Source organism: Bison bison, unplaced genomic scaffold (assembly GCF_000754665.1).
Source record: "Bison bison bison isolate TAMUID 2011002044 unplaced genomic scaffold, Bison_UMD1.0 scf7180017864221, whole genome shotgun sequence".
Lineage (NCBI taxonomy): Eukaryota > Metazoa > Chordata > Mammalia > Artiodactyla > Bovidae > Bison > Bison bison.
The window spans coordinates 1,640,851-1,653,119 of record NW_011494793.1 but is presented as its reverse complement, the minus strand read 5'-3'; the positions used below and the strand labels follow the sequence as shown (position 1 = coordinate 1,653,119).

At 53.5% G+C, this 12,269-nt stretch overlaps 1 protein-coding gene across 1 annotated transcript in view; it reads left to right on the top strand.

Moving 5' to 3' along the window:
- UNC13A (unc-13 homolog A (C. elegans)) overlaps positions 1–12,269 on the top strand; it is a 74,384-nt gene that overhangs the window by 60,291 nt on the left and 1,824 nt on the right. The window contains exons 38-46 of the mRNA XM_010845681.1: positions 1,429–1,467; positions 2,595–2,624; positions 4,045–4,101; positions 4,458–4,538; positions 5,659–5,806; positions 6,991–7,047; positions 9,381–9,473; positions 10,197–10,356; positions 12,232–12,267. Coding sequence (XP_010843983.1) covers positions 1,429–1,467; positions 2,595–2,624; positions 4,045–4,101; positions 4,458–4,538; positions 5,659–5,806; positions 6,991–7,047; positions 9,381–9,473; positions 10,197–10,356; positions 12,232–12,267 — 701 coding nt within the window. The remainder of the gene's footprint in view (positions 1–1,428; positions 1,468–2,594; positions 2,625–4,044; positions 4,102–4,457; positions 4,539–5,658; positions 5,807–6,990; positions 7,048–9,380; positions 9,474–10,196; positions 10,357–12,231; positions 12,268–12,269) is intronic.

Below are 12,269 nucleotides of genomic sequence, written 5' to 3'. Positions count from 1 at the left end.
TGTCCCACCTTCTGCCTAGATGTGCCTGTGTCTGTCTGGGGCGGGGCATGGGGACGGGGCGGGGCCGGGAGGGAGGGAGGCCACGCCCCACCCCGCCCAATTAGAAGTACGGAGGAGGGGCCTTCCGCCTTCCGAAACCCGGGTCCACCACCTTCACTCTGCTGACATGATTTAGTTAGAATTCACCCTTACTGCCATGCTGAGACGCCACCAGGATATCTGGGTCTCTCCCTGAAGCTTAAAGGATGTTCAAAGTCAATGGAACTTCTCTGACCTCCCTTTTCCACTCTGAACTGTTAGTAACCGTATGAACTACACCCTCACCACCCCGGTCCCCAAAGCTATCGGATCAGGCAGACCGCCCATCACCCCTGCCCACCCGACTCCCACCACACATGCTAACACACAGGAATCCCAGACAGGCACCCAGGTGGGGACAATGTTGTGACTCCTTGGTGTCAGGCAGACTTGGCATCAAATCTCAGCCCAGCCGTTTTCTCTGTGACCTTGGGAAGTCATTTCACCTCCCAAACTCCATTTCCTTGTCTGGGGGGAAAAAAAAGAGGTTAATTGTAGCAGCTCTCTGAGTGTTGTTTTCAGAACCAAGTAGGATGATGTGTTCAAGTGCTCAGTGACTGACTAAGGCAGTGCTCGCTAAGTTAGAGCTAATATTATTGGTGGTGGTGGTTGGGTGTAGACACACAGAAGGGCAGAGATCAGTTAGAACCACTCTGGAGTCCTCTTTTTGGGCAAGACAAGGCTGTTATAAAATTCAAGTTTTGTCGAAAACTTGCTCGGGCTCATCTCACTTCTTGTGGCTGCAGTCTGACTGTAACCACGCGGTGGCAACCTATTCAGCTAGACAGTGCGTCTGTGGGTAGAGAGCTAAGGGGATATACATTTGCTGAGGATTTCCTGTATTCCAGACCTCACGGCTATTGTTTCAGCTCGCCTTCATGACACACGTTTGAGTGAGATAGATATTATTATTTCCATTTTACAGATGAGGGAAGTTGAGGCTCAGAGAGGAAGAGTCATCTGGTCAAAACCACATAGTAAATATATGCCAGGATTCAAATTCAGGTCTGTCTGAACACGGAGCCCATTTACTTTCCTGTTGACTCAAAAACCAACAGCCTCATATATACAGTAAATATAAATGGATTATATTTTGGCAGTGACTTCTCTCTTTCTCTCTGGCTCTGTATTTCTATTTCTCCTTCTCTCTCTCTTTCCTGCCTCTCTGGCTCTCACACCTTTTAAGTCAGTCATTAAGGCACACACATTACTCCCCCCAGCAACTGTCTCCAGCCCACTGTGCAGTGAAGATGCCCTTTACTTCCTATCCCCATGAGTGTGTTTTCTCGCCCTGGGTTCCCACCCCACACAGCTTGCTAGGTTGATCACCCTGTGACATTGTCTCTGCAGGGCACCCTCTTGAGAAAACATGGCAAGGGATTAGAAAAGGTAATGAGGGCCTCGCCTGTGCTGAGGCCCCAAACTCTGCTGTGTGGGTGTGTGTGTATGTGTGTGTGTCCATTTGCATGGGCAGGGAGGTCAGCTGGGGGTTTCATGGGTAGGAGGTGGGTGCCCTAACCGAGTCCCACAAAACCAGGAATCAGAAACAAAGTGGATCCCCAGGGACATAGCTTGGAGCATGTGTGTTTGTGCTCACACAGCCCCTGTCCTCTCACAACAGTGCCCAAAGGGCTAATCCCAGTCCTGGGCTCAGCTGAAATTCTTTGGCCTCTAGAAGGGCCCAGACACTGGACTGCCCTGAACTGAGACATGTTTTGTTCATTCTAATGGGTGTTTGTTGTAAGGAGATGGGAGCTGTGGTAATACATGAACGGTTACCCTTGCTGTGTACTCATATAGGAGCTATCGTGCCTCTGTGCACACAAGGTGTGTCTCCACTTCATGAACAGAGGTTGTAGGGCTTCCAACTCACCCATCCAGCCCTTTGGAGGGCATATGTGTTCAGTATGTTCAGGCACTCTATGCATGTATGTGCATCCCTGTCAGGGTGGAGAGTGTGGGTTTATGTGTGTGATTGTGCATATGTGGGCAGGTGTTTAGTAGTACATGTGTGTATTTTAGCTCCTGAGTTCTTTTGCATGTGTGTGTGTCTTTGTATGTCGATCTAGGTGTGTGTGTGCGTAAATGTTCTGCATACCCGTGGATATGCCTGGGTGTGTGTCTGTGTATTGTGTGAACTTGTGATACTTGTGTTAGTATGTTTCTTTAGAGTCAGGCCTGCTGGGGTGAGGTCTTGGGAGTTGTGGAAGGAGAGACTGCAAGCTCTGTCTCTCTCTTCCCCCCCTCCCCAAGGCACCCAGTCTTGGGGCAGGCTGACTGTGGGATTGGATACCTGTCCCAGGTGATGGGCTGACTCTAGTCTCCTGGCAGTTCAGAGTCTGACCCCGAATCCCCACCAGGGGAGGGGAGGTGCCTAGCTGGGGAGGGGGTCCAGCATTGGACCCAGAACCTGGGAGGGAGCTTGTGGGCTGTGTGTTGAGGGGGACAGGAAAGCCCCACTGAATATCTTCTCAGCAGCAACCCAAACTCTGACCCTCACCTGATTCTCTCCACAGGGCAGGGTGAAATTGCCAAGCCACTCAGATGTAAGACCGGCCTCTCACTGTCTGTCTGGCTCCCACCCTCACCCCTTCCCCCGCACCCCACCCACGCCTCTTTCCACTTCTGTGATCCGTGCCGTCTGGGGGTGTACTGTGACCCTGTCTGTCGGTCTCTTCTTCCTCTGTCTGTCTGGCTTGCTCGTGAGGGGTGGCAGGGGCGGGTGGCAAGTGGGGAGGAGGGTGTGGCAGGGGAAACCGAGGCCCAGGCTGGGCTCGGGAGTAACTGTGCCTTGTGACAGCCTCGGGGACCACAGACAAGGACTAAGAAGAGTAGCTACAGCCAGGATGATAATGCTAATACCACTAGTGGCAGGGTGACCGGACCCCACTGGCCAGCTTGGAAAAGCATCAGTGTGATTCCAAATATTCCAGCTGAAAATGGCCCTTCTCCCTGCTTAGCCTTGCCCAGGGCTCCCAGGCCACCCCAGGACCAGTAATTCAGGGCTCGTAACCTCAATGGTACTCAGCCCCACCCCCCACCATCCCCTAAGCTAGTGTAGGTGCCCCTAGCGGCCAGGGGAGGAAACTGAGGCCCAGAGAGGGCTTGAGACATGTCTCAGTTCACTCAGCATCATGATGGGGGCTGAGGGGCACGATATATAGCTTCCAGGCCAGGGCTCCGTCTCCCCTAGTGCTGCCCATGACCTTGATACCGAGTAGTAATAACTGTGAACACTGAGCAAAGACATGTTTAGTCCCAGCTAAGCCACAAATGGAATAGGATTTCCTCCATCGGAGATGGGAAAACTGAGGCTCAGAGAGGTTCAGTGACTTGCCCAGGACCACACAGCAGAGCTGGGATTTGAACCCAGGCCCACCTGGCCCATCGGAGCCATAACCAGGATGTCATCTTACTGATGTCTGTTTTGGGGAGGAATGGGAGATGGGTCCAGAGGTGGGTGTTAAGGGGGAGGATTCTTTCTTTAAAAGTTCAGGTTAACAGTCCCCTACCCACCCCCTCAGATTACTGGGGAAGTTTTCCCACAGAGGGAGTTGGGCCCATGGTGGGTGGTAGGTTTCACCAGAGTCCATCCCGTGGTTTTTTCAAGGCTCCGTGGCCCGGAGCTGGCAAGTCCCACTCATACCCATAAACATCGAGTTGGGCTTCCCCCTCCCACTGCCCTGTTTTCTTCTCTGTGCCATAAACCTGGGGCCATGGTGGAGGTGGGAGGATGGGTAGTGCCCCTCACAGGACTGAGATTCCTGGGGACAAGGTCACCATCTCCTCCTCAGCACTTTCTGGGGGATCCAAACGTCTGTCCCCAGGGTGCAACCAGGGACAAGGTTGTCCAGAGCCTTTGGACAAGAACCATGATGGCGTCCAGGGCTAGGGTGTCAATGGGGGCTTGGGCACTGGGCAGGAGGGCCCCACCCTCACCGGGGTTATGTCGGTTATTACCCACAGGGAACCCAGATGATCTTCAATGCAGCCAAGGAGCTGGGTCAGCTATCTAAACTCAAGGTGAGGCCAGGGGTGGGGGGCTTCCTGGGGAAGAGGTCTGAGAATAGTGGCGTGCTTTGCAGGCTCAAAGGACAGAAACCCTATTCAGACTGGCTTAAGCACAATTTATTTGCTCAGTGTATTGTAAGGTTCAGCTTCAGATACAGCTTGATCAAGAGGAAAAATAATTATTCAGCAAATGTTTATTGAGCACATGTCGAGTGTCAGCCACATGCTAGGCACTGAGAGTACAATGACGAAAAGAAAGACCCTCTTGTCCAACTCCTTGGAGTTTAGCGAAGATGAGACCCATAGATAGGCAGATCTCCAGGGAAGAGTTTGCACTGCTCACGTGGCCCCTCTCTCCATCCATCCAGGACCACATGGTACGAGAAGAAGCCAAGAGCTTGACCCCGAAGCAGTGTGCAGTTGTTGAGCTGGCCCTGGACACTATCAAGGTGAGAGGCCTCCCCTGCCCATCCCAGGGAGGGCAAGCAGAGGATGTGGCTAGTGTGGACATGAATCTAGGCTGCAACCCACCTTAATCCATTCCATTTATAAACACTCCCTGATCACCCTTCTTTGTCAGTTCAAGGCTGGCTGAGGGCAGACCCCTGTGGACATCCCCAGCTCTGTGGGGTCAGGACAGGGTACTGGAAAGGATGGGAGAGCCCAGGGAGGGCTTTCTGGAAGACAGCACATGGGAGGTGGAGTTTGAGGAATAGAAATTCACAAGGCAAAACAAATAGAGCATTCTTAGGCAGGGAACCAGCCGTTGCGATAACATGGAGCTGTGAAAGGGAGCTGTGGTTTCCATGAAATAAAAAGTGTGAAGACTACTCTTGTAGAAGGAAATGTTTTGTTGAAATGGAGAATTACAGCAAAATATGGTTGGCAACATATTAAGGAGGGGTGGTTAAGGAAAACCCTTTGAAAACTTAATCAAAGAAAGACAGGGAGCCAGCCATGGCAAAATGGAAAATTAGGGGTGGGGACTGGGAGGACTTTCTCACCAGCAAACATAGAAAGTGAAAAGGCCATGAGGCGAGGGAAGACTTTGGGAAAGGTTAGGAGATTGCAGGTTAGAGCTGCAAAGGGCCAGGGAGGGGGTGCAAGACATGGGTGTTATTCTGAGGGTGCTGGTAGCCCACCTGTGGGTTTGGGGCAGGGGTAAGGGTGGGAGTAGCAGGACCTGGGTTTTTTGTTTGCTTGTTTGAATATTTATTTTTATATATTTATTTATTTGGGTGTGTTGGGTCTTACTTGCGGCTCGCAGGGTCTTAGATCTTCAGGGCAGCATGTGGGATCTTTAGTTACAGCAGTGAACTCTTAGTTGCCCCACGTAGGATCTAGTTCCCTGACCAGGGATCAAAACCACACCCCTTGCAATGGGAGCACAAGGTCTTGGCCACTGGACTACCAGGGAAGTCCTGGGCCCTGGGTGTTATGAAGACCCGCCCTGTCACCCCACCCATCACAGTAGAGGGCAGCAGAGTGGGGGAGGGGCATTGGGGCTGCCCAGCCCGAAGGGCAGGTCGAGGGTCCGAGCCTGACCTCTCTCTACCCTGCTCCCCACAGCAATACTTCCATGCAGGTGGCGTGGGCCTCAAGAAAACTTTCCTGGAGAAGAGCCCAGACCTGCAGTCCCTGCGCTATGCCCTGTCCCTCTACACGCAGGCCACCGACCTGCTCATCAAGACATTCGTGCAGACGCAGTCGGCCCAGGGTAAGGAGCCGCTGGTTAGCTCGAACAAAATCCCACATCCCGTAGGGGCAGCCCAGCCCCAAGCCCCGGCGAGGCGGTAGCCTTGGACTCACCTCTGTGACGTCACGAGTCCGGGAAGAATTGACAGCTCCGGGGCGCACGTGAGCTCCATGATGTCACCGGGCCAATGAATGATCTACAGCTTGTATGAGCGAGACCTCTGACGTCAGTGGGCCAGGAGGGAATACATCTCCTGGGAAAACCCATGACGTCAGGGGGTCAGGATGTAATTGAAATCTGTAGAGCGGGACCTCTGTCCGCAGGGACCAGGAGTGATTGACAGCTGTTAGGGGCGGGACCTCGACTCCTTGGTTCCAGAGAGTGGTTGATAGCTTTAGGGGAGGGACTTTGTGACGGCGGAGACAGTGATTGACATCCATGGCAGGGGCGGGATCTCTGACGTCACGAGACCAATGAATGATTGGCAATTTCGGGGGAGGGACCTCTGGAAGAATGGTTGAAAGTACCCTGGGAGGGACCTCTGTACTGTCGGGGGCTAAGGAGTGACAGCACCAGAGACGGGAGGGACGCCGACCTGGAGGGGGCGGACGGAGAGGGAGTTCTTATTTCTCAAATTCTCTCTTTCTCTTTCTTCTCTTGCCTCTGTCTCCTGTCCATCTCTGAGTTCGCACACAGCAGCTGGGGCTGGGGGGCAGGACTCTAGGGTCCTAGTTCCCCTCCCTGGGGACCCTCCTTTTCAAAATTGGCCCTAAGAGTGCAGACACGGGCGAGAAGGTTGGCCGCTAACCCAGGCTTAGTACCGGCAGTGGAAGAGGAGGCTGGGGTGAGGGGAGCTAAACCCTGCGGCCACCAGCTGCCCCCTTCCCCCCGCCCCCGAGTCAGCCCAGGGCTTAGGGCCCTCCCCGGGCGTCGGGCCTCTGCGCTCAGCTTCGTGCCCAGCCCACGCTGCTGCTTTTAGTGTTCCTGGTGTCCCCCCGGAGCGGGAGGCTGTCTGTCTGTCCGTCTGCAGCTGACGTTTCTCTCTCTCTTGTTTCTCCTCCCTCTCACTCGCCGCCCCCTCTCCGCGCCTACCCTGCTCCCCGCCACGCACACTCGCCCTCCATCCTTGCCTCTCTCTCGCTCGCTCGTCTTTCCCCTCCCTCCTCCCTCCCCTCCTTTCTCCACCTCCCCACTCCCGTGATTAGTCCATGGTGGAAAAGGGACTAGGTTTACCCTTAGTGAAGACATTTATCCTGAGAAGGGTACGTGCTTACGCCGCCCGCCCGCCCGCGCCCGGTGCCCGGTGCCTGCACCCCTCCTGGCCCGGCTAGTAAAAGGCCCGTCCTTCCGCCTCCCAGGCCTGCGGGGCCCCTCCCAGGCCCGACTGGCTTCAGGGGTGCCTAGGCGGACCAGGGGGAAGGACGGCTTGCTGGTTCCACGTGGGGAAGGAGTAGCGATTCGAGTCGGAATCTGTTTCTCCCTAGGTGCTGCTCTTAACCCAGATCCCGGGTCCCCCAGACAGGCGCTTGCCCATCTCAGATTCCAGCTGTGCCACTCCGTGGGTGGGCGCCTCCCGCAACCGGCTGCCTCCTTGAGCCTCAGTTTTCTCATCTGTAAAATGAGAACAGTCAAGGACCCTAATTCATAAGATTATTTTTAGCACTAGATGAATTAAATTTAGAGCAGTTCTTGACATGTACTAGCTGGCAGCAATTGTTAATTGTATTATTATTGTTATTATTTTTATTGATGTCACTTTTATGAGCAAAGAAAACGAGCATTTTTCAGGCTCTAACTCTGAGCTAGCCTTTGTGCCAAGTATTTCTCGGTATTCTAGAAGACATTCCTTTAGGTTGCCCCTCAGGGTGATCCGTTATTCCATAGATGAGGAAGCTGCCTCAAAGGAGATTAAGCCCCTTGCCCAAGGAACTTTCCCCCTCAAGGGGGCCTGGGATTGGGGGAGTGGGGGTGGGGTTGGGACAAGCACAGAGAGGCCTGGGAAAGACACTTCCCCTTGGAGCCAGCAAACCATGGGATGGGGGCGCCCAGCACTGCCCCCCTCCCCCTTCTTACTAGCTTTGGCCGTGATCTGATCCCTCACCCCACCCACCACTGTCCGACTCCCCCCTGGCACCCCTCAGTCTGGCCCGGATTGAGCTTGCTATGAAGCATCAGCCTGGGGTGGGGGTTGGGGGGGGTGAGGCTGAGCATGTGACTGGTTGGGGGAACTGGGGTGGGAGCCTGAGATGACAAGGAAGGCAGCCTGGGGGGGGGGGCAAAGATGAGGGGGTGCATACTCCAATACTGGGGCAATGGGGGACTTCTGCCCCCTGAGCCTTGGTCACTAACCGCACAGAGCCAGGAAACCTGATCAACCTTGGACTGACCCATTCTCCTACCCCACCCCACCCCAACTTTCCCCCTGTTCCTCCCCCTATGCATGGGGTGCTCCAGGCGTGGTAAGCTTCCTGAGGGGCAGGGGAGGGGTCTGGTGGAGGTGCTGGCGGTCACAGGTCCCCAAGCCTCACAGGATGCCCTTCCCAAGAGTCACGGAAGGTTGGGGACAGAAGCTTCTAAACTGCTCCTTCAATGATCCCCATCAGAATCAATCAATGAGGATGCTTGTCGTGGCTGAAATTGAAAAGTACCTTACCTTGATTCAGGCAGACTAGAGAATTTGTGAGCCTGTAACTGAAAGCCTATGGATTGATTTGCCATCGGTAATAGCTGGATCTAGAGTCTCCAACAATGCCATTGGTCATTGGTCTCTATTGAGACCTCTGTGGGATGAGCTCTCCCCTCACTGGGCCTTGGAGCAGCTTAACCAGAGAGAGACTCTTTGCTAAGAGTTACAGCAGAAGTCCTGGGCCAGTTCCTATTGGCCCAGATTGGGTCACATGACCATCCCTGAGCCAATCACTGCAGCCATGGTCGGAGAATGCTCTGATTGGGCAGCTGTGGTTCATTTAGCCATACCAGAAGTATGAGATGGAGCCACACGGTTGATGGGGACTGAACCAGGATGGAGGCTGTGGAGATGGGCCAGAGTCTGGATGTATTTTGAAGGCAGACCTGGCAGTATCTTCCACCATATCAGTACTTAGCAAGGAAGTGAAAACAAAAGAGGGGTTGAGGACTGAGGTACAGGGTGCCCCAACAGTTTGAAGATCAACAGAGGAGTAGGAAATGGAAAAAGAGGGTGAGAAGGAGAGACTAACTGTAAGATGAGAACTTGGAGAGTGTAGCCTTGTTGCAGCCAAGAGGAGAAACTGAGGCACAGAAAGCCAAAGTGTCAGATGCTGCCAAGATGGTGTGAAAGATGAAGACTGAGTCTGATGACAGGGAATGAAGAAGAGGACATTAGGCTCAGAGAAGTTAAGAGATGTGCCTGAGATCACAAAACAAAGTAGTGAAAGGCTGAGGATTCCCGGCCTCCTTATGAGCACCCATCTTCCCAGCCTGCCCTCAGTGCCAACCTGTCATGGCTGATGACCTGATGCCGCCAGCATATGGTGGGTGGGAGGCAGTCCACGTCCTTTCTGGTGGGTGGGAAAGAATGAAGCTCATGCCAAGCATCCTCCCCTGCCCTGCCCAGGCTCGGGTGTGGAAGACCCTGTGGGTGAAGTCTCCGTCCACGTAGAGCTCTTCACTCATCCAGGAACTGGGGAACACAAGGTCACAGTGAAAGGTGAGTAGCCTGAGGTGGGAGGGAGAGTGCCTTAGTCAAGATGCACTAGATTCTAAGACTGAAACCAAACTCAAATAGGCTTAAGGAAGAAAAAAAAAATTTTTTTCATTAAAAAAAAGTCTTCATAAAACTGAAATGTTCAGAAGTATCCACCTTCAGGCACAGCTGGATCAAGAGGTACAAAGAGTGTTACAGGACTCATTCCACTTTCTCTCCCAGCTCTGCTTTCCTCTTGTGGGCTTTAATTTTCTAGTTAGAACACAGACTGGTCTGTTTTATCCAAGACCTAAAATAACAATGACTTAAACAAGATATTATAAGATGGAATGAATCTTCCTGTGGGGTAACTCCAAGAACAATCAACCCAGAACTCATGTGGGGGCTGTGTTGGGGATCCAGGCTCCAAACATCTTTTGCTGTATTTTTATCTCTAATGTGTTTTCTTCCTCTATAGGGTCCCAAAGAACTCAGCCCCCATCAGCTTCCCAGTCTGCAGCTAGGGGAAAGAGAAAATGTAGGGCATTCCCCCTGCCTTTGGGGCATTCCCCTGCTGAAAGTTGTTTGTGTCACTTCCTCTTACATCTCATTGGCTGGAAGTTAGTCACGTGGTCATATTTAGCTACAGAAGCATGCTGGGAAATGTAATCTTTCAGCCAGGTTTCAAAAACCACAGCTATGTAGTGCGGAACCCTAAGCAGTCTTACCTTTTAATTCCCCCAACAGTGGTGGCTGCCAATGATCTCAAGTGGCAGACTTCTGGCATTTTCCGGCCATTCATCGAGGTCAACATCATTGGGCCCCAGCTTAGTGACAAGAAACGCAAGTTTGCGACCAAATCCAAGAACAACAGCTGGGCGCCCAAGTACAATGAGAGCTTTCAGTTGTAAGTCTGGGATGCTTTGGGGAGCATGGCTAGGGGACATGATCCTATATGGACCTCAGGGCCCAGTAGGCGGGAGGGATGTCTGGTGGACCAGTGGTTTCTGGGGACAGGAACAGGAGGGATCACATTGTAAGTGGGGATGCTGGGAAGGGAGACACCTTAGTGCAGGAGTGATACCAGGATGGAGTTGACCACCTTGGGGGACACACAGGTCAGGGTCGGGGACAGTGAGTATGATATAATAGCATAATGAAGGCTCATGAAGGGGAGAAGATGTCTGGCCAGAAGGAACATGTTGACCTGGGGCATTCTGGGGCTAAAAATTCTGGTCTGAGAGGTGTGAGTGGTCATGATGAGGCAAGAAACTTGGGGCTGAGGGGCATAGGGGTGGACCTCCTGGAGTCAGCAATGAGCTTTGTTGGTGCTATTGGGATAGGTCATCTGGAGAAGTCTGCTCTGGGGAACAAGATTGGAATGTGGCTTGGTCCAGGGCATGGGGATATGTGTCATGTGGGTAGGGCTGAGATCACATCTAGATGGGGCTTCGCAACAAGCAAGAGTAATCTTGGTCAGAGGCGTCAGGGACCTAGAGGAGTGGATGATTTATAAGGAACATAAATAAGTCTGATCAAGGTATACCTGGGGTGAGGGTGAGGGTTGGTGGATCTTTGGATCATGTGTGAGCCCCACTGGGGCAGGGTAACACTGGGGAGGTGTTCTTGGGGGACAGAGTGCAGCAGGGGAAGAGGGAATCAGAGCTGAAGGGAGGGGTCCCTGGAGCCTGGCCAATCCTATCAGAGAAGAGCTCCTGGTCAGAGGACTTTGGAGAGGTAGGTCACCTAAAGCAATACCTGGGAACAAGAGCACCGCCTAGTAGGGGCAGATACCTCCTGGGGGTGGGCCCAAGTAGTCGAGGGCTAGGAATGCAGCCTGGGAAGGAGATGCAAGAGATCAGTGTGGGTGTAGCCGGAGAGAAGAGAGTTCTTGACTAGCCAGCATCAGGGCAGGGCCCAGCAGCAGGAACTTTGTAACCTGGAGGAGGGGGAAGAGCGCTAGAGTGGGCAGTCACTCATGGTGAGACATCAGGGCAGGGTTATACGGAGAGGGCACCTTGGGGGTAAGAAGAGTAGGCTAGGGAGCACGGGGGAGGGGCCACGTCAAGGGGAGAACTTGGGTTCAGATGGGAGCCTGGTAAAGGGTCTTCTGGGTGCCACATCTGGGTCAAGGTGGTGCAGGCAGCAGTTCAGCCGGCTGTGGGTGTGGGCGCTGGTATCACGGGGTGGGAGCATGGGGCTCTTGGGGTGAGGATGTGGCTTGGCTGGGGGCTGGGAGTAGTTTCATGGGGGTGTCCTTGAGTGAGGAATGAGAGAAGTAAAGGTAGAGAGAATGGGCAAGGATCATGCTAGGAAGAGGAGTTGTCAGCTGATGTGGCCGTGGCCCAGCATGGGGTTGTGAGGCAAGACACCTGGGGCAGGGGCAGAGCCAGGCTCATTCTCTTGGAAGGCTATGAAAATCAGTTAGTCACTCAGTCGTGTCGGACTCTGCGACCCCATGGACTGCAGCACGCCAGGTTTCCCTGTCCATCACCAACTCCCGGACCTTACTCAAACTCATGTCCATCGAGTTGATGATGCCATCCAACCATCTCATCTTCTGTTGTCCCCTTCTCCTGCCTTCAATCTTTCCCAGTATCAGGGTCTTTTCCAATGAGTCAGTTCTTCGCACCAGGTTATGAAAATAGGATCACTTAATGTGGGCGTGGCCCAGCCTCGGAATGCCCAAGTGTGGGCGTGACCCGGTGAGGGAGGAGGAGTCACCGGTGGGGTTGGTTGGCCAGGGGGGCGAGGCCTGTCCTCACGCTGCGCCCTCCCGCAGCACGCTGAGCGCTGACACAGGCCCTGAGTGCTACGAGC